The sequence below is a fragment of the Populus euphratica genome, unplaced genomic scaffold, assembly GCF_000495115.2.
Source record: "Populus euphratica unplaced genomic scaffold, PopEup_1.0 scaffold587.1, whole genome shotgun sequence".
In the NCBI taxonomy this organism is placed as follows: Eukaryota; Viridiplantae; Streptophyta; class Magnoliopsida; order Malpighiales; family Salicaceae; genus Populus; species Populus euphratica.
Genome location: NW_011500215.1, coordinates 1 through 23,036, shown reverse-complemented (window position 1 = coordinate 23,036; position 23,036 = coordinate 1). Strand labels below are relative to the sequence as shown.

Below are 23,036 nucleotides of genomic sequence, written 5' to 3'. Positions count from 1 at the left end.
GTTTTAAAGCATAATAAAAAACTAAATTATAAAAGAGATTTTTAAAATTGATGTAGATGGGCTTTTTAAAATTTTCAAGCTCGTTTTTTAGTCATAACCATATAAACCGAGAGATAATTTAATAAATATACAATTTAGTTAAAAAACTAAAAATAATTAATATGTATAATGCATGTGAAACCATGTTAGAAGTGTTTATGGTCTTTTAGTGGAGCATGTAGCTTCTCCTAACAACCACTAATTATCATTTGAATTTCCACATCGTTTTTTTTATATTAGGATGATGTGCGGCATTGATGACGAAGTGGTTTGTCATCAGTTATGTTTCTTTTTATTTTTTTTCCATCATTTCCTTTCCATTCTTTATAATCCTTTCATTTATTAAGATTTTAATTTTAGTCCTTATTCTTTTAATTTTTAAGTTTCATTCTTAGTTTTTTTTGTAAAACTTTAATTTGTTTTCAATTTTATCCTTCAACCTCAATTGATAACATGTTTTTTTTTTAATTTAGTCTCTTTTTTTTTTTATTTTTTGGATTCTTTTGTTAAATTGATTTTTCTTTTCAATTTCATCATTCAATAAAAAATTAGTAGTTGTCTTGTTTATTTTTTATTTCAATTTCTATTATTTTTAATCTTTTATATAATTGAATTTTTTTTTTTAATTTCATCTTTCAACAACTGATAGGTTTGAAATTAGGTTTTATGACTTTTTTAGATAAAGTGCTTTTAGTTTAATGATATGGATCACGAGTTTGAAAAGTTAATATAGGTTGATATTATTTTTTTTACTTGTTTTATTTTTTTAATTTAGTATTTGTTTTATATAAAATAGCCTTTGTGATTTTCTTCATTTTCTTGTTTATCAAGTTTAGCTAGGTTTACTCGACAAATTTTTTAGTGTCTTTATTTATTTATTTTTAAAAGAGCTTTAGTCTTTTTATTGATTTTATCCTTAAAAGTTAGTTATTTTTAAAAATAATTATCATTATTTTTTCTATTTTGACTTTTATTGAGTTATCATATTAGAATAATTTAGGTATGGAGGTTCTATTTTTCCACAATTAATTTGTTGAGAATTGTGATTTATTTATTTATTTTCTATCAGGTTATCTCATCTTTATTACTTAATTAGGTTAATCATATTAATTTAGGTTGACTCAAACTAATTTTTTTTATTTTATTTTTTACCCAATCATGTCCTTTTATATTTAAGTGGTTGAGATTTAAGTTATTTTTTTTTTATTTTTTTTTCAGATTATCATAATTATTATTTTTATTTGATCTATTTTTTATTTTTTATCTAGTTGCATCTAAGTCGTGAATTTTTTTCCTTATTAAAAACTTGCTTGCAGTGCATGGACATTATTTTTTAAGCAAAAAGATCTAGCCACGCGGAGGAGCACGAGGCCGCAAATCTTTTCCAATATCCAGACTCGCTTGAACCACTTAACCAATTACCCTATACATCAAATCATTCAAAATTGTTAGATTAAGTTTATATATTTGATTAAAATGATATTTTACATTTAGAGAGTTAATTGTAAAAATAATTTTTACAGGGACTAAAATGTATTTACCATAATAACAAGGACCAAAAATACTTCCAAATAAACATACATTTGTAGTAAATCAGGAACGAAAGTAAACATTGGCGCAAGGCATTATATTTAAATGGATTGGATGGCTATCCGCCACCCACCGCCATCAACCCATTTAGATCTGGGTATCCACATAATCCGCTACCCAAAGGGCCATGAGCCGACGAGGGGTTGTGATTATATGGAGATGATGTGGTCATGTCGTAGTTTCACTAATAGAATCCTTAATTCTAATTTATAAGAAACAAGGGCATGAAGGGAGATATAATTACACGTGTGAAAAAAATAAAATTAAATTAAAGTTTTATATCCATATAATTTACCCAATTGAAGGCGAAATCGAGTAAAAAATATATTCAACTCCGGTATCAATGCATATATTATTATATCTATCCAACGGTTCTCCAACCAAATTTCTTTATATAAAAAAAAAATCATATTTCAATTTTTACTAGAAATAGATTATGTGTTTTATTTAATGAAAATTCTTTTTTGTATTACAATTTCTTTTTAAATGTTAAAATATATGTCAATAATTTTTTTATTTTTAAATTTTTTTAAATATTAGCACATCAAAATAATTTAAAAATATTAAAAGCATATTAATTTGAAGTAAATAAAAAATAATTTTTTAAAAAAATATTTTTAAAATACAAAAATAAACAGTTGTAAGATAGATATAAAAAATGTTAGAAATAATGACAAAGTAAAGCTTAAACATGTAACAAAAATAATTTAATTCTTGTTAGAGATCTAAAATAAAATGGACAAATGGGACGTTGGGTAATATAGATATATCTCAATGTTTTAATTTTCCGTACATCAAATAAACGTCTCTTGGCTCCTATTCATAGGAGACTTTCTTAAAACATTTTTTGGGTGGTTTAAATGAAATAATTTCCAACGTTTTTAAGATAAAATTTTCTAACAATTTTTTAAAATAATTAAATAAGATGATTTAAATAAGAGAGAGAGAGAGAGAGAGAGAGAGAGAGAGAGAGAGAGAGAGAGAGAGAGAGAGAGAGAGAGAGAGAGAGAGAGAGAGAGAGAGAGAGAGAAGGAGGAGGAGGAGGAGGAGGAGGCAGGCATGCAGCATCGTGTTGAGTACTGGGGGCCCGTGTGTTCCACGCAACCGACTCGTCGGAGATATACCACATGCATCTGCTCAACACCAACCCTGCATGCATGAGAGTTCCAGTTCCCATCCATCCATGGCAATTACGGCAATCTCACCACTTCTATCTCTCGATTTTTGTCCCTTTTCCCATCTAAATATAGTTTTCCACCGAAGAAACATTGTTTGGTGTCCAGGAAAATAATAACGTCACTTCCTCGCATAATTATAAAACAGTACCAGGCATCATTAATTCAACCTGTTTTATTTATCTTTTCATGGAGTGCACGTAAAATTTCAGTGACAAAAGGAAGAGGAGCAGTCTCGCCTTTCTCTCTGATGTTACTTTTTGTACTAATTGTATGACGAAATCTTGTTTTGTCTTATAGAGATAAGTGTTCTGAACGTTGCTGAGGATAATACGTCCAGGGGCAATAATGATTTAACGGCGTGGAAGTTTTCATTTCTCATTCATATTGTTAGAATTCTAAATTCTTGATAATAATATAAATTATATTTTAATTAAATTATTATTTTAAAATAATTTTTTTATATATATTTGTTAAAGTCTTGTTAATTAAATAATTATAAGTTTAAATTATATTATTTTTATTTTATTTTATAAAAATTTAAGAAGTATTTAAAAACGCGGTACAAATCGTGTTTTCTTAAAATTTAAATTTTTTGTTTAAAATAATTATTTTTTATTTATATATTATTTTTATATGTTAATATTAAAAATAATTTTTTAAAAATAAAAAATTTATTTTAATATATTTTTAAACAAAAAACAACTTGAACAATTACTATTATTATAACTTCAAACATATTCTAAAAATAAGCTAGTCTCAAATTATATAAGCTTCAAGTCTAGATTTTTTTTTAAAAAAATATTAAATAATAATATGAATTATATTTTAAAATTTATCTAATAATTTAAATTTATAAATTAAAATAATTTTTTAATAATAACAATTAAAAAAAAAAGAGTTGAAGAGGTAAGCAGGGTATAATATATACACATGTTATTTGACGAGAAATATGTGGTTCATATTACACAAATATTTTATCTCTAGATAAATATGTACCATATCTTCGTCAAGATTTAGTTAATTAAAGTCTTTTCAAAGGTAATTATATCATGCTTCAAGACGTAGATATATAATTAACTGGAGGCTGATATATGGGTCAAGCTCTAACTTTCAACCTTGTAGAGACACTGAGACACACGCGCGCGAAAATAATAGTGATAATAATGACCCAAAAAAGACAAAAGGGAAACACATGCTACAACTTGATAACTTAATTTTGTTGATATAGACTTATATAACCTGACAGTCAACGTTCAAACAGTCAAGAAATTAGTATCAATAATTATAAAATATGAGAATCGCATTATATATATTGAGTTTACTATCATTATAGAATTAAAAGAATATTCAGGCCTTATATATATACAATGGTCCATCTTTTAACATTCTCAAACCCTTAATCTTTTTCACAAGTGCAAGTTAACCAGATATTGGTTGATTTTGAGTTTTTGTTTGTTTTTTATAATGTTAGTTTTTTTGATATTTTATTAAAATTTTAATTTTATGAATATTTATTTTTATTATTATATCATCGAGTAAAACATAATTAAAAAGATAAAGTTATGAAAACCATGAAGTCTTTGATTCAGGTCTTGAATTTGGCTGATTAAGCTATAAAACTCGGTTAAATCTAATAATCTTAATATTAAAAAATATTAGCTTAAATTATTTTTTTAAAGTAAAATGTATTATTTATCATTAATCTTTTGTAATCTTTAAACTTGTTAAGTTGATTAGGTTATGTTAAAGTAATTTTCACATAAATTAATTTGAAATCTAAGTTAGATAAAAAGTCAAGTTTAAAATTTTTAAAATTGATTTGATGGGTTTAGTGTCCAGTACCAAAAAGTTTCTTATGGCTTAAATGTTTTTCTAAGTTCTTTTTTGGTTTAACCAATTCAGAGCGCAACACGAGTAAAAAGCAATAATTATTTTACTATTTGAGAGTGAGGGGTGATAGTATCTCTAAAGTTTTGAAGTCTTTTAATTTGGTTTTTATATTTATAGAATTTTTCATAAGAGATGTACATTTAAACCCAAAAAAATAATCTATTCTTCTTATAGGTTGTTTTGTTTTTAACTTTAAGTTTCAAACCTATACAGACACTATTTATAATTACATGTCACTTGTCAAATTGTAGTTCCACTCTAGATTAGCTATTATGATTAATACTAGTCGGTTTTAGTTAGTTTTATGTATGTTATTGTAACCATTTTTATTTTTATTTTTTTGTATTGTTATTAAATTCTAATATATTTATATGATAAGAGTTTGAGTTTTAAAATAATATATAAATAATTAATGATAACTAGCTTATATAAAAGAATTCCAAGACATTGAAATATTGATATCTTAAAAAAAAACTGAACACTCGATTCTACTAATTGGATATATTCTACAATTATTAATTTGTATTATAAAGAATCTTTTTTTAAAATTAAAAGCTTTGTTAAGAATAATAATTGGATATTTAATTTAAATTTTAATCGAATACTAATACTAAATTGTCTAACCTTAATATTATTAACTAAAAAGTTAAGATATAGAAAGTTTTTAATTAGGATGCTTAACAATTATATTAGTTATCCTTTCTATTTATATAATTAGAGTTGTATATAATATTAACAGCGTAACCATACATGATCAAAACTATAAGCTATACAAAGTAACACTTTTTTTTTTATCCTAAGATTCAACATTGTATTTCCTATAATACACTTCTTCAAGCTGAAAGTAAAGCTTCCACACACGAAGCTTTCATTCAGCTTGTACAAAAAATGAGAAATGGTGGGAGGAGATTAAGCAAACTTGAATCTTTTTCTTAGCAACTTTATCATAAAGAAAATGATAGTCAACGTCGATATATTTAGTGTGAGCGTCGATATATTTAGTGTGAGCATGAAAGACATGATTGATAGATAGATAAGTAACACCCAAACTATAACTCCATAACATAGTCATAGAAACAAAAGGAAGGAGCTCTGAAAGTAGAGAATAAATACATTAAATTTCAACAATACCATTAACTAAAGCCTTGTACTCAACTTTGATAAAAGAATGAGCAACGATCCATTATTTCCCTGATAGCACAAGACAAGGGAGATCTAAGAAACATAAAATACTTACTCATAAACTTTCAATTATCAACATTGTTAACCTAATTAGTATCAATGAAATCATGAAAAGATAACGAGTCACCACGACAAATGCTTAGACCAAAAGAAACTGTAGCCTATACATAGTGCAGAATACACTTGATAGCAGCCTAACAAGTTGCGGTGGGAGCATAGGAAGACATACCTGCTTTATAAAGAAAATTAAAAGCATATTGGTGTTGAGTGAGCATAAGTATCATAAATGTGGATTTAACCTCATTTCCTAAAAAATAATCAATGGAGTTTAGGTTCTGAACTTTGAATTCTGAGCTCAATAACAAAATCAATTTAGCAAGTAAAGTCGAGTTACTTCCTGTAAGAAAAATATCATCAATATACACAGGTAAATAGACAATATCATTAGCTATATACATGATAAATAATGATGTTTCAATCTTAGAAGCACAAAAACCAATGGATAATAAATAATCACTCAAGTGATTATATCATGTCTGGGGAGCTTGTTTTAAACTATATAATAACATATAAAGATGACACATATGAGATACTAGAGTAGATTGAGTAAATCCAAGAGGTTCTTCCTTATAAATCTCTTCTTAAAGTGTCACATTTAATAAGACATTACAAATTTCGAGTTGATTTATCCTCTAACCATGAGAAAAAACAATAGTAAATATCAACCAAACCATAACTGGTTTAACCATAAGATTAAATGTTTTTGAATAATCAATACTCTTTTGCTGAATTAAACCTTTGGCAACTAAATGTATTTTTTATTGTTCAACACAACCATTAACACGTTGTTTAATTTTGTATACCAAATAAATACCAACAACATTTATAAAGGAATGAGAAGGAACTAGAGACCAGATACCAATAAAATGAAAAGCGTTAATTTCATCTTGCATGGCATAATACCAAGCAAAACATTAGTTTGCTTCATTAAAGGTGAAAGGCTCATAATTAGAAAAGCAAGCCAAACAAAAAGAAAAGGAGGTAACAAGATGCCATGTCTTATACTATTAGAAGCAAAGAACCATTTGATGCTGATGTGAGACTTAAGTAGAAGGTGAACTACTAGAGACTGAAACACTTTCTATATCTTAACTTGGTATCAAAGCTTCTTCTCTTTATTTTTTTTCAAACCCTATTCTACATGGGTTTTAGTCAAGACATCGCACCAGCTATTGGCTCTGTTGTTGACAAACTTGCTATGCTAATCCTCCATTATATTCTGTAATTGGGTTTTTTTTTATATTTGATTGTCCAACAGCTATAAGCCTTTGTGTATTAGCGCTTTATTTCTCTTCCATTTTGACATCTGGTTTTTTGCCTTTTTTAATTGTTCATCTTCCTTGTTTGTTAGTGAGTTCTTAATTACTCCTCTTGTTATCGGTTTAAATCCTTTTGCTCTTGTTTCTCACATCAATTTTATAATTTTCTTAACCCATATATAATAGATTATTTCTTTAAAACTATCTCATATTAATTGCTTGTATTGAAGGATGCATATGAAACTTTATCTCTTAGAACAAAAAAAAAGTGAAATGAGTTTGAGTAATAAAAAATAAAAATGATGATTATAATAACTATATATAAATGGTGTTATTATATTAAAATGATGTGTACTGTGATGATAGTAAATAAAAAGATATTAGTGATGTAGTGATGGTCATGGAATTGTGATGATTGGTGGTGGTAATATAATATCTAAAAAATAACATGAAAAACAACTATTTTAATTTGTAAATTTTTTGACACAAAAATATGCAATAATGCAACCAAACATACCATGTTTTATACATACATATATACATATATACACACAAACAAAGCACTTTAAGTAGTTGATTGGTGTTTGAAAAAAAAGTGTTAAAAAAATATACCATAGAGAAGGAGTATTTGGGGTATTTATACACAACCAAAATTCTATATCAATAATTTTTTATTATTTATTTCAATGAATTTTTAACCTCAATTTATAAACTGTTTCTCCGTTCCACGTAGAATTTCAACTCGAGATCTTTTAAGCATAAACGTGTACCTCACGCATATCTAAGCTCAATAATTGATTCCTTGTCCAAGCTAGTTGCTTAACAAACTCACATTATATGCAATCCAGCATTTAAATTTCGTTGAGTCTCCTGGTTCTTTGCATATCTATAGTCACTAGAACTAGCAAAAGTTCAAGGAAGAAAACAATGATTAGTATAGAAGATTTCTACGGGGTTCTATGTGCTGTAGTTCCTCTATATGTCACCATGTTCTTGGCTTATGCCTCTGTGAAATGGTGGAATATATTCACTCCTGGACAATGTTCCGGCATCAACAGGTTCGTTGCTTACTTTGCAGTTCCACTCCTATCTATGGAGTTTATTTCAAGGATAGATCCGTACAAAATGGACCTTCTCTTCATGGCTGCTGATGGGGTTTCCAAAGTCTTGATCTTGGTGGTCTTGCTTTGCTGGGCTAATTTCTCTAGAAGAGGAAGCCTGGAATGGGCTATCACTCTTTTCTCTCTATCCACTCTCCCCAACACCCTTGTGATGGGGATCCCACTGCTAAAATCCATGTACGGGGATGATAAGGAAGGCCTTATGATCCAAGTTGTGGTGCTACAGTGCATCATCTGGTACACTTTATTGTTGTTTTTGTTTGAATACAGAGAAGCAAGACTAGCAATCTTAGAGAACTTCAAGGGGAGTAGCAGCAGCAGTAGTTTTGGTAACAGTGAGAGGAGCAAGGGAAGTTTCAAGGGTGTTGGGGAAGTACTTGGAAGCTGTGGAAGTAATGCAGATGAAGTTGTTAATGTTATTGTTTCAACCCCTACAAACCAAGAGATTACGGAAAATGTCAACACCAAGGTTGTACAGGATCCCCAGCGGTTTCGATCAATGGTAGCAGCTGCAGTGGATGGAGGTGATAAAGAGGTCCATTTATTCATTTGGCGATGTGTATGTTGCACTTCTCAAGGCAAGATTATAGCTAGATAAACAAGCATTTATACATGTTTGTTTCAATTCATCCCCTTTTAGTTTTCTTTTTTTGCTAATTAAAGTACTCTACGGTGGATGATTTAGGTTTCTGTGAGCAGTCAGTGCAAGTTCTTCGAAAAGAAGAAAGCATGAAAAGGGGACTAGAATCTGAAAAAACGGAGGGTATCGAGAACAATACTGCTGCAATATCTTCCTTATCATCAGTTATGCTATTGCAAATTCTGAAGACAGTGTGGCTTAAGCTGGTGAGGAATCCCAACTCCTATGCAAGCTTAATAGGAATAAGCTGGGCGTTAGTCTCTCGCAGGTATTCTGAACTAGCAGTTAGTACATCATTTCTTGAAGTAAAATAATCCAGATTTAAAGCTCAAGTGTTTGACTTGTCAAAGCAGAAGTACTAAAGCTCAATTACTTTTTTAACGATCTTGCTACTTCCCTCCCTCAATTTATTGTACTTTTTTGGCTAGATATGGAATAGCGAAGCCCCAAATAGTGGACAATTCGGTAACAATCTTGTCAAAGGCAGGTCTTGGAATGGCAATGTTTAGCCTTGGTAAGACTAGAGCAGTCCTTTCATCTATTTCTGTGGGTTCATTGTTTGTTTCCTCATATTCAACATCAAGAATCATTCGCACATGTATGGTTAATTACGATCACATTCAAAGCTGATTGAAATTTCTCAACTGTAATTAAGGACTGTTCATGGCCCTGCAACCAAGAATCATAGCCTGTGGAAACAGAATGGCTATTTATGGGATGCTTGCAAGGTTTTTAGCTGGTCCAGCAGTGATGGCAGTAGCTTCCATTGGAGTAGGCCTGAGAGGGACCATGTTGAAACTATCCATTGTGCAAGCCGCCTTGCCCCAAGGAATCGTCCCTTTTGTGTTTGCTAGAGAATATGGTCTCCATCCAGATGTATTAAGCACTGCGTAAGTGGGAACTCTTCGATAATTTATTTCAGGCCCATGGGATTAGATCAGTTAAACTTTAGTCCTGTGATCGATCTTAAAACAAGCTAGAAGAAGGAACCGAGGTTTCAGTGCATTTCAATGCGTCAGAGGCTGCTCTTCTGGAGATGCTGGTCAAGGAACCCAGGGACCAGAGTTTAACAGTGCTAACACCTCAGGGATCTAAAATAACTTAATCACCATTTCTTTCTTATTCCTTCACAGCCTGTCACTATTATGTTCTGAGTGATGTTATTTTGCAGGGTGATATTTGGAATGATAGTGTCTCTGCCCATCACAATACTTTACTACATTTTTCTTGGCCTCTGATACGAGGGGGTGAAGATTGTGGTTAGAATCCACACATCCTGTCATCGTAATCCAGCAACAGCGTTTTCATTCAAGCATGATCTGCACTCTGGTTTTTCTTCAATCATGGTCATCCGCATGAATGAGGGCGAAGCTTCACTGCAAAGTCTCAGTCACATTAGTGAATTAAGTTTGCTAATATTTATAACCCCATTTTACTGCGAGTTACAGATCATTCAGAGAAAGTTTTTGTTTCTTGTAGTAAATTAGCTTGGATGTGTGTAGTTTCCATGGAGAGAACATTGATTTGAACTTAAAATTTCATGTTCAAATCTCTCAGGAACGAAGATGAAGAATTTTATCGAACAAGAAAGGGTACTTATATAGTTTTTTGCGATTCAATGACTAATTAATATTCTTGCTATCATCAAAAGCGAAGAACAGCAGAAATTCCAAAAGCTGTAAAGCATGAGTTCAAGGGAAAATATTTGTCGACAACATGTTGTCAATGGTGGCAATGAGAGGCGGCAAGGTCAAAATAAGGATAAGAATTTCACGTGAGGAGACGGGGCAACCCACGTATTACATGGGGAAATAAAGGCTAGTTTAACCATGTGACGCCACATGTCCCTTAAAATTAGAATTAATTTAAGAAAATTGAATTAAAATAACGAATACTGAGGACAAGCAATTCGAACCAGTGTTAGAGCTTACTTTGTAAACAAAAAGAGTTTGAGTTAAAATTAACTCAACCAATGTAGATTGATGAGTTGCTCCATTAGGTTAGTGATTTAGCTTTTGAGCTGATTAAATTGTTTGCTTAATTATGTGTTTAGAATAGTAGTTGGAGTGAGTGTAGTATATTAATATTATGAAAAACTATAATATATATAAGAATTAGCATGCAATGTTATAAATAAGGATAGATTTTAACAACACTTCTACAAATATTTTTTTATCCCAAATACTTTTTTATTTAATTATATGACAATAAAATATAAAGATATTTCATATTAAATATTTTTTTAAAAAAAAACAACCACATGATATTAAGATAACAAGAATAGATTTTTGATACCAACATTATATATTTTTTAAAAGTTAAATAAAAATAAAATATTAATTTATATTTAATCTAAATAAAAAATAACAAAACAAATTATGCATGTGAACCTTTAAAAGAAAAAAACCAAATACATGAGCCTTCAAGTCGAAACTCGTGCACTTTATACTAATTTCTTTTTCCTTTTAAAGAGTAAACATATTTTTTAGGGGGAAAAAAGATAAGCAAACAATATTTTACTTTTTGAGTCAACCACCATGTTATTTACTAGTTTAAATATCTGTAGCCACTAGTGATAAAAAAAAAAAAAATTCAAGTCATTAAAGGTGATGTTAAGATGTTTTCTAATTGAAATAACTTAAAATCAAGTTTTTTAATTAAAAAAATACTATTGTTAAGTCATTTCAAATAAAAAAACTATAATAACACCATTATAATATTTAAAAATCAATTTATCAACCTAAAAGGCTTGAAAAATGTCCAAAAACTTGAAATCAAACCATATTAAATTTCTCTTTCTTAACTTGGATATGTTTTTAGACAATAATAAGATTCTAAACAACCACCATTAAACTTTTATTATTGTATAGAACCTATGGCATCAAGAACAACCAGTAGTCAAAAATGTCGTGAACAACAAGTTTCTCTCTCAACATTGAAATTCAATAATTTCTTCTTTTTTTTCTCCCAAATCAAGAATTAAAAAAATAATAAAAATAAATTTTTATACTGAAATAAAATTGCAAAAAACATTAAGGGATGAAATGGATATAATGTTAAAAGTTTAAAGACTAAATTGAACTTCTTATAAAAACTTTGAACCTACCACCTATTTTTAATGCTTTTTTTTTTATGTTGATTTTTTCTCTTAATTTTATCCCTAGTTAACAAATGTGCATCAATTGTCCTTTAATTTATCCCTCAAAAGGATGCAATCACTCAATAAAAAGTTTAAGGACCAAAATAAAAAAAATAAGATTTCTGAATAGTAAGCCCATAATAAAATGTAAAAGGCTATATAATACAAATCTTTACAGTAATTCATCCATATGTTTTAGTGTTTTATATAATTAAATTAAAAAAACTATTAATTAAGAAACTAAATAAACTCATGAAGTTATTATAACTGCATAAAGAGATTACTGTGAATTACAATAGTGTTATATACTGATTTTTTTTCCTTTAGTGTATTTTACTTCGGTCAGTCAATTTTATTTTGATTTTAGTCCTTTAATGTTGAGTTGATTTAGATTTGGACTTCATGAATTTTTTTGTTTACCTACGTGTGGAGATCTCGAGGTATCAAGACGCTATTTCGTTACTCAGTTGATGATAAATTAGGAAAAACAAAATTTAATTTTATTGATTTAAAATAATTAGAAATTTAGGGACTAACTTTGAAGCTTAGAGAAATGTTTAGCCCTTTGAATTTGCTACCATCAAGGACTGGATTACATAAGTAAGGAAAAAGTCTAGCTCTTTCTTTTTAATTGCTAGACTTTTTTTTTTAATTTGATCCTTCATATTGGATTTATTTAGGATTGGAATTAATGATTAGTTTGTTTATCTAGATATGAGGATCTCATAATATTAAGGAAAACTTTTTGTGCTTGGTTAATGCTAAGATTGAAAAAATAAAATAAAATAATATTGATTTAAAACAAATAAGGCTTGAATTATCATATTTTAAACTAAAACAAATATGAGGGACTGATAAAATGATCACAGTACCCTCATTTATAATGTAACAATCAAAGACACTAAACAAAAAATCATTTATCTCTCTTTCTCTCCCTTTTCAATTTATAAACAATGAAGAATTTATAATTTCTCTCAAATCTAACAATATAATTACTATTGAAATTGATTTCTCGCATGAAATCACTCCATTCAATAACACACATTCTTTCATCCAGAATTTTTACATGCTCAAATGGATTCCCATAAATTATTGTTAACCTTAAGAACTCTTATTTGCGATTTTATTCATCTTTGTAAAAGGGAGAAGGGTTATGTGGTGGTGAGTTTGACGAGATCCTATAATGGAGGTTTTTTATGAGTTTTGGGTTGAGCGAGTTAGTTGTTTAGTTCAGTATAGAGAAGAGGAGAACAAATTGTAGGAACTTGTTTTGGAGAATCATACTTGTAAAGGAATGATTTTTTTTTCGCAATATCCATTTTGGGTTTTGTACACATTATAAGATCTAAATAAAGATTTTCAAAGTAGCAAAATAAAACTGATTATCAACATTAATGGTGACAAGTTATAAAATTTTATGTCATGATAAAAACGTAGGTGTGGTTGGTAAGTTAGAGAGCATAATCAAGTCCATAAAGCAATACATGAGTTTTGAAAAAGTTGGGAATGGATTCAACTTTAGTTAACACTAAAGGTTATAAATTTTTATTGAATTTGGTAGACAATACAGCTAGGGAAAGCTTTGATTTATATTACGGTTTGTTCATTTACAATCTAAAAGCAATGAATCAACTAAAAAGATTGGATTTAGATTTTCAATCAACCTCAAGACTTGGACAAGAAAACTCTAACAACAAAATTCTCTCAAATTAATGATGAAATGAGGGAAGATTATTGAAAAAATAAGGATAGAAACAAAAAACTAGATTGGAATTTCACCTAAAGATTATACTTTGTTAATACATGTTTCCATTTCTACTCATAAGCTTTAAGGGCAAAATAGATTTTAACAAAATACTTATCAGATTTTTCATGCACATATTCAAATCAAGGTAGGTGATGCCACTAAGGATTATATTCTAGAGTAAAAAATTGTTATACCTTATAAGCTATAGTAGAGATTTAGGGATTGTTCTCCAAGAAAATCCTCAATACTTGGTAATTTAGAGTTCTTAAGAGTTTTAAATCTTGATTAAGGAATATCCAGTAACGAGGAATGATTCCAAATTCTTTTTTTTAGAGATATAAGTCTTATATCGAGGATTTATAGTAAAAAATAGAGAATGTGGTGTGGAAAAGATTGATATAAGGCTAATGTTTTTAGATATTAAAGAAATTCTAAGGTTTTTAGAGTTTTTGTATGAGGGTTTTGCTTTAGTTTCATTTCTGGTTAAGGTTTTGGTTTGTGTTTTATAAGACAATAAGAAAGGTTTAAAGGTTATGAACTTCGAATTTTTAGATATTTGATGTTCGAGAAGAAATTGTGATTTTTTATTAGAACTGCAAAAAAAAAAAAAAAACATGTCACACTCTATAAATGGTTAGAAGTTGACACGAACAGTCTTAGATTTTGGACTATTAAGGATAAGTTTTTATCTTGTGTTATAAGCACAACTTGGAAGAAAAGAAAGAAAATCCGAGGGGTTGGCATTGTAGACAATGATTATATCCATTGATTAGGAGAATTTTGGTGTGGTTTAATAGCGGGATAAGGGTTAAATAGGTTTTGAATGGTGATAACCCAACCATGTTTTTGTTTAAGGAAAAAGATGAATAATGGCAAGACAACAAGTCATTTGGTCTTAATTAATATTTTTCTTAAAAACAATCTAAAGTAGCATCATTTTAGTTAACTCTAGATTAATTAGGGCTTTATATCTTTTCAATTTGATTACATCCCTTAATCTTTTGAATGTTTACAATTAAACCCTCAATTGTTTCTAATATTTTCAATTTTATCCTTTGATTTATTCAACTAAGCCTTTAGACTCAGTATCTTTTTCAATATGGTTATTGGTTTTGAATATTTTCAATTTGATCAATAAATTGACCATGTAATCATTTTTTTTTTGTAATTTCATTTATGATTGAATCAATTGAGTCATCAAAACCTTGAAACAATTCAATTTGGTTATTGGATTATTAATTCTTATAATTTTGATATGAATTGTCTTCTAAAATTTTATTTTCTTTAAATTAAGTTTATTAAATTCATTAAAAATTCAATAAAATTCTTAAACTTGATTAATTCTTTCAGTTTTAACCAAATTAACTTTCAAACTTAATTTCTATAAAACTATCTTTTGGTTATTATACCCAAACTTAAGTCTAGCCCAAACCTAAGAACTTAACCTAACCCATGCTTTTAAAAAAGATTTTACTACAGAATTGTTTTTCTCCTAATACTAAAGAATTCGAGTCTGAGCTTAAGTTCTGGTTTTAATAAGGGTTGAAGAAACAAGTAAGTATTTTTTTTGTTATTTTTTTACTAGGGATTTGATAGTTGATGGATTAAAGAAGGGTTTTAGAATTTGTAGTATGATTTGGTGATTGAATGATTTAAAAATTTTAATTGATGTTTTAAGGTGTTAATTGGCTTAAAACAAACTGATTAGATGATTGGAATTATTAGTTTTGAAGAACAAATTGATTGTTTTTTGGATCTGTAGATTTGAAGCCTGAAATATCAGGATTCTAAAAATTTCAATTAACTAATCGATTAATTGGTCTAAACTAGACGACTAGTTGGCTTAATATTGCTAGTTGACTAGTTGGTCTAAATTGATTGACCAGTTGGCTTACAGTAGCATTCAATTGGTCGGTCATTTTGGTCAATTTATTGACTTACTAGTAAGAATTAATCAGGTTTATTATGTTCGACCAGTATGTAGTATATTTGCAATCCATTAAATAAATCAGTTTGGCTTTATAATTACATTTTGGTCTCAAAGTTTAGAGTTTCAATATTTTATGTTTTTTGCATCAAGTTGGTTTTTAGTGTTTTTCTATATCCATTATAAGTTTTGTTTATATTCCTACTAGCAGTTCTTAATAGTCTTTGATTCTATATCTGTTTGTTTTTTGCTTTATTTTCTAGATGAGTATGAGAATCTTTAATATGCATGTAATATAAATATTACATGTATATTGATTATATGATAAGTACAATTGATAAATTCTTAAATATTTACATATGTTACTTTATTTTTTGAGTAATTATCCATTCTTGATTTTGCATTCACATTATGTCGAATTAAATTCTATTAAATATGATATTTATTTGTTTTGATAATTATTTTGTTGAGCTAATGGCTTTGTCTAATCTCTTATATATGTGTTTATGTATGTGTTCTTATATTTATAAATAGTTAAAATATATATTAAATGTTATTATTTCACTGAGTTAGTTAAATTCACTCCTTTATTTTAATATTATTTTAGGTTTCTAGCCTCCATTAGCATGTTGATATTTGATTAAGAATTCCTGTTTTTTTTTTGTAGTATGTCTTGCTTGCTTCCACAGTACTTTTCTTATTTTTAGAAATTTAATATTTTAAACACTCTACTGTTATGTTATTTTCATTCAAAATTAATTTTTTTTAATATAATATGTATTTTGAATTATAAAATATTTTATTGGTTTTGGGCAATATTTAAAAAATTAAAAAATGTTATGTGAATTATGTATGTATGTATGTATGTATGTTTTGAGTTTAAGCATTAGTGGGGTGTCCTCGTGGTATCACTACATTGTTGGTCATAGATTTACGGTCTGGGTCATGCCAATTTTTTTTAATTAAACCCTTGATTAAATCAATTAGCCCTATCAAAAGATCAATCAACTTAATTATTAGATCAATCAAGTCCCTTAACTTAATTATTTTGCAAGTCGACTTCAGTCTTTAATATTTTTTTTAATTTGATGTAAATTTTCATTGTTTTCTTCAATTAGGTCATTCATTGCTACAATTAAGTTTCAACCTTTTTTATTGGTTTAATTTGGTCCTTCAACTTTTATTTTATACAATTAAGTCCTTATTTAACATGTTCTTGACACCTTTAAATTACTTTTCTATTTGTGACCATAAAATATTTTTTTTAACTTTTAATATGTTTTACATAAATAATTTTGAGGATGTAAGATTGAGTTATATTATCCTTTATCAATTTGAAAATGATTTATATGCCGCATGTAATGCCGCCAATAACTAGTTATAAGTCTTTTGGTGTGGGGAGCAAAGATGTTATTATATTGTTTTAGTAAATACTGTCAATTAGTCTATATCAACAGTAATTTCCCAATTAGTACTGTGGTGTGTGGTCACACACACACACACACACACACACATATATATATATATATATATATTAATGATATCATTGTAATTTCGTGTCATAATAATGATATCAGAATTATGTACAAGGTTGTCAATAATATCTGTATATATAGAAACGTGATTAGTTAGACTTTAGAGAGCTCATTTTCTGCAATAATGTGAATATAACTACAGAAATTGCAAATTTCATGTCAATGCCGAAACAAAAGAAGAGAACTGCTAGAGAACCTAGAACGACATATCACCGAGCTGAAAAATAATTTGCTCCTGTCGTTGTACTTGGTATGCCTGTCGGCCATGCTTCCACAAACACTTGCCTTGTCCTCGTCTTTCATTTTATGTCGAAGCAGCAGCAGCAGTCCCATGTGATGCGTGTGGTCCCATATATTACCTAACCAAGTTTGTCCCAGCCGTCCTGTGTACTAAAATTACTCATAAAATAATTTAATGTTTATTATTTAAGAATATTTTTGTATTTTTAATTTTTTTAAATATAATTAATTTGATATCTTTAAAAATAAAATCAATAAAACTCTTATCTATAGGTTTTTTTAAATTATTTTACATTATTTTTTTTGTAAATTTTAATAATATTCAAAAACATTGTTGTAAATTATATTTATTGAATATAATTAAAAAAACAAACTTGTTGGCATACATAAATACGTAGACAATCATCATACTATTCAGACAATGTATATGGAGTTCTTTAATTGTCAAACACTGCTTTCTAGTATAGTATTTAAAAGGTTACAGCATCTTGACCTGATAAGCCAATATGTTTTCTAAGATTTACAGCGGTTTGGTGCCCATCGCTGTTTTTTCTTTCTCTTCTTCTCCTCTCTCTTCTTGTTTAAATATTTATGTCAATATCTTAAAAATTCAAGAATAATCTTTTAATTTGTTGATTCTTTAAGTTTGATTTTTTTTTATTATGATTTTTTTTATTTTGAATGATTTATAAAATTAGTATCCCTTTAATTTTATCCCTCTTAAATTTTTGCATCTTTCAAATTCAATTCACATTCTTTTTATTACCTTTTTTTTGTTAAAAATAATTTTTTTAAAATTGATTTTTGTTTACGATTTCACCCTTCTTTAATTTTTTATTTTTATCAAGTGTAATATCTATTCTTTTAATTGATAGTTTTCTTGCTTTAACAAGTTTTAAAAATTGATATTTTTAAATTGATTTATAATAAATTTCTTGATTAGATCTCGATCTAAGGTTCCATGAGTTATGAATTTTTAATATTTGACCAGATTTAAGATGTTTATTTAGGTTTACTTGATTTTTTTTTCTTTTTTTCTATGATTTTTTTTCTCTTTTCATCCTTCAGTATTTATTCAACTAAAAATTAGGTTTTTTTTTTAGCTTGCTTTCTATGGATTTCTTTTTTGTCTTGAAAATGACTTAGTTATTTTAAGTCCCTTTATTTATCATTCTTTAGTGGTTTTTTTTCTAATTCTTTAAATTTATATTTTTTCTATTCCCTTCCTTCAATATTTGAAATGATTTTTTTATACAATTTATAAGGTTGGATTCTTTTTCTATTTCATCCCTTATATTTTATTTTTCTTTTATATTTAGTTCAAATTCATTTAATTGACATTTATTTTATTTGAAATAAAAATTTAATTTTTTATTTTTTATTCTAGAATTTTTCACTAATTTTAAAAATAATACAGGTTTTCTTGAGTTTTTTTAATTGTTGTTCTTTGTTAAATTTATTTTATCCACTCAATTTTTAGTTAGAAATTGAACTTCTTGATTTAGTCCAGGTCTAAAATTTAATGAGTTATGAGTTTGAAATCTTTTTTTCAAATTTAGAAGATTTATCTGAGTTTTTTTATGTTTTTTTAGAATTGATGTTTTTTTTCATTTATAACATTAGTATTTAGGCTTTTTTTTTTTTGGTCTATTAGCCTTCTATATGACTTTTTTTGTACCATGCATTGTTTGTTGTTTCTCTGTTTTTTTTTGGATTTGCTTATATATCAACCTTTTTTCATTGGTTTTGTTTATGTCCCAAGTCACATTAAAAAAAAAAATAGTACACACTTAATCATAAAATTACAAATGTTTTTCTTTTAATTTCACTCTTTTTCATTTTTCTTTATTTTTCAAATTTAATCCCTATTTTTTTATTGTTATCTATTTTGTATATTTTTTTAGATTTTATTTTTACAATTTCATCCCTCGCGAGTTTTTTTTTTTTATCAAATTTGTTCTCCATTCATTTAAATTTATTTTTGGATATTTATTTCATGATTTCATTCTTTAAAATTAAATTAATTAGAAATTAAGTTTCTTAATTCAACTCAGATCCAAGATTTCATGGGTTTCTAGTTTTAGAGATTAAACTAAGTCTCAAAAGTATACTCAATTTTTTTTTTTTTCATGATGTTTTTTATTTTATTTTTACTCTTTATTTTTTTTCTATGACTTCTATAATATTATTTTTAGATTCATGACTAAAATCATTAGTTTTAAAAGTTAATACTAATTAAATTTAGTTTTTTTAATATTGATTTTAACTTTAATTTTATTATTTAATATTTAAGGCATTGAAAATTAATCTTCACATATTTTTTTTCCTTTCCTTTCAAGTTAACTCAATTAACTATGTATTTCTCTCTCTCTCTCTTTTTATTTTATTTTAATTTTTCCATTAAACATTAAATTTTTTATACTCCAAATAAACTCATCTCAATTTTTTTTAGTCATTTTTTATTTTTATTTTATTTATTGCTATTATATTTTTTATATTATTTAAATTACTAATTAGGTCATAAATTTTTTTACCTAGTACTTTTTTTTTACATTAATTTTTTTTTTTTGGACTAGCGCGCAGGCCATAAATCTAATTTGTACTTGCACTACCAAAACATGCCAATCGGCCGTATATGCATTCTTTGCTGTGGCTGTTCTATTTTATACAATAATACATATCCCTCATTCATGTATACAGGAAACTGCGATAAGCAAAATGCATCAAGACTTGTACATTAACTATATGTAATTTCAGACTGTATCCAATTTCTTACAACTGAGACGAAGATACCATACCCTACCAGTGAAGCCGGAAACTGGCAGCCTGCATAAGCGGGTGGGCAAGGTATGCACCTAGAGTCAATGCAGTGATTGACAAATATGGCAACCGCAAAAATTCCTTGTAGTAATCTTTAGGTAACTTTTGACGACCATCAAGGATAGCTGCAAAAGGGACTATGCTTGTTCGCTTCTTTACAGCTTCAAAAGCCTCCCCGTATCTCGTTGCTAATCTCCTGTCCCCATTCCAGACACCAAATAAATGGTGTCCAATTAAACCAAGAGATGCAGCAACAGTCACAGAGTTCCCAATCCAAACTGTATGAGCCAAGCACCACATCACCTGCCCAACCATCTGTAAAGAAATACAGCAATAAATGTAGATTTCTTTCACAACTCTGTTTGAGTGACTGTAAGTGCATGCAAACCTGTGTGTGCGTGTGTGTAGAGGTGAGAGGGGGAGAGAGACCATAGAAGGGGGTGTTTCAGCATTACATAGGATCTATTATTATTTTGATTTATTTAGATAGCCCTCAAAAGTATCTAAAGACAAAATATGGCTACATTTGCATAAGCAAGTTTTCAGGTTCAGTTCATCAAGTATAGTATGAAAGTGTATTTCAGTTACGAAGAGTGACATGTGTCCTGACTTAGACGAGATGGAATGGATTTCATCCTCATGTCATGGCTCAAAGGTCACATTTTTTTCCAGCCAAAATAGATTAAATTCAATGATGCTAAAAAGATCCAGATATCCAACTCATCATAGTTAAGTAGCACCAGCACAACACGATCTTTAAGAGGGAAGTGGATTGCTGGAATAGCATAACAAGTAAGGTTGACTCTTAGAAACCATCAGAGTCATAAAGAAGTAGCTTATTTTTTACTCTAATTATTGAAATAGGAAACGCTTCATTCAACTGCTTGGTAAAAGGCCAATCAAATAAATACCATACCTGCGGGTGTCTGGTAATTCTCATTATTCCAGTTTCCCAGAGATGCATTTTAGGCCTGTCAACAGCCGCTACTTCTAATAGATTAAAAGTTGAAGGATAAAGGAAAAGGAAGGAGATAAAATTAGAAAGCCACACAATTTGATGCACCGCAGGAGCACTTTGAAGCTCCCATAACTGGATGCCATCATATCTGTGATTGATGAAGTACACCTGCAGCACGGCCATTCAGAAGTCAGCCAGGGGCTGTTGCAGATTGTATAGATGAGGAATTCAGAAAAACTGAAAACCACTAAGATTGTGGAGGGGGCATGTTGTAAATTGTATAAAAGGATCAGGAACTCACAACAGTGCTAACAGCCAATGGAAGAGAAACTCCTGCAAACAAAACACGAAATGCACGTTCTCCAATAAGTTTTTCACCCATGTCTCTGAGACTTGCCAGACCACTGTGGACGGTGGCGAAAATTAGAATAAGGATGAACATAACCACCTGCAAACATTTCAAGCAGGCTTCAATTACATGTAAAAAAGCAAAGTGATGTATAGATCTCACATAACAAAGGAACCAAAGTAACAAATGAATATCTACGATGCCAAATCTCTTACATACAATCAACAAGGAAAGTAATCTGATATTTGTTTCATAAACCTATAAATCATTAATATCCATATATCCATATATCCATTCGTGAAGAATTCTGCAGAAATCCATTTATTTTCTATTCTATTAGCCTGGACGCATAACTGCAAGGGGTTGGAACTTTTCATTCAGCATGTTCGTTGCGACCTCAAACATATCATTTCAGGCAGCTCCATAGGCATTCCCAGGTTAAAGCACTAAAGCAGGTCGTCCCACGTCAGTCAAACAAAAGGGGTTAGCATCTCATAGAGATTAATTTATCCATCATTCAAAAACTTAAAATGACCAGTTTGCACGCAACAAAAAGCCACCAAAGCAGAATCGTAGACTTCTTGCTGATCACATCTGACCAGACCGAGAGATAAACGAAAAGGTATCTCACATCCATCTTTTACGTCCAAAATTGCACTTGTCTAAGAAAAAATTTCGCTCAATTTAAACGTTGATAGCTAGCTAGCTATGTCAGTGGAACAGATATACATATATAAACTAAATGATACATACGCAACTTAAACGGCTAAGATGAAGAGTATAATTCATAAGGCAGGCCTGCTCGAACCATTTTAGTGACAAATTTCTGTGCGTGAGAATTCCATATGCTCGATTCAGCAATAAAACAAAAAATAAATAAATAAAACCCACCTCAGGGCTTTCTGAGAGACTCGAAACAGCACTGATGAAATCCTTTCCGAACCCAGTAGAGTTATCAATCCAAGCCACGTCAAGCACAAACAAAACAACACCCAAAATCAAACTGAAATATATCCAAGAAGATACCTTCTGCTTCCCCAATTCGAAAGCGGCTGAATCCTCACCTACAAGTGGTGGGGGGACAGAGGTATCAGTGTCAGCATCTCCGGTGGAGATTCTTGTAGCAAATTTCTTGAAACCCAGAAAAGGAGGGGTGGGTTTGAGGAATTTTGGATTATTATTACTATTAGAGGGTTTTGTTAGATTCAGGAGAGTAAAAGCTGAGGTAGGCCGAAGCGTAAGAGGTTGTTGTCTACGAGTTAGGTTGTTTGGATGATGGGGTGAGGTCAAAAATGGGTTCGAGAGAAGAAGAGAGGAAGCCATGTTGCAGATACGAGAGAGAGGGGGTTTCTGTTATTCTAG

The 23,036-nt window shown here is 28.9% G+C and overlaps 1 protein-coding gene and 1 pseudogene across 1 annotated transcript; one reads left to right on the top strand and one right to left on the bottom strand.

Annotated features, from left to right (window-relative positions):
* The first annotated feature begins 7,982 nt into the window (after positions 1 to 7,982).
* On the top strand, positions 7,983 to 10,566 carry LOC105112191 (auxin efflux carrier component 3-like). Its single transcript, XM_011007795.1, has 5 exons — positions 7,983 to 8,897; positions 9,005 to 9,227; positions 9,388 to 9,473; positions 9,615 to 9,849; positions 10,131 to 10,566. The coding sequence occupies exons 1-5, from the start codon at positions 8,126 to 8,128 to the stop codon at positions 10,195 to 10,197; spliced, it is 1,383 nt and encodes a 460-aa protein (XP_011006097.1). The 5' UTR covers positions 7,983 to 8,125; the 3' UTR covers positions 10,198 to 10,566.
* A 9,590-nt stretch (positions 10,567 to 20,156) lies between these two features.
* Positions 20,157 to 23,030, bottom strand: LOC105112190 (15-cis-zeta-carotene isomerase, chloroplastic-like; annotated as a pseudogene).
* Between the last annotated feature and the right edge of the window lie 6 nt (positions 23,031 to 23,036).

Bases quoted from the DNA above. Each gene is read 5' to 3' on its own strand.
- LOC105112191 (XM_011007795.1), top strand. From the start codon at position 8,126: ATGATTAGTATAGAAGATTTCTACGGGGTTCTATGTGCTGTAGTTCCT. The intron at 9,474-9,614 runs GTAAGACTAGAG...ACTGTAATTAAG, and splicing joins AATGGCAATGTTTAGCCTTG to GACTGTTCATGGCCCTGCAA. The intron at 9,850-10,130 runs GTAAGTGGGAAC...GTTATTTTGCAG, and splicing joins CCAGATGTATTAAGCACTGC to GGTGATATTTGGAATGATAG.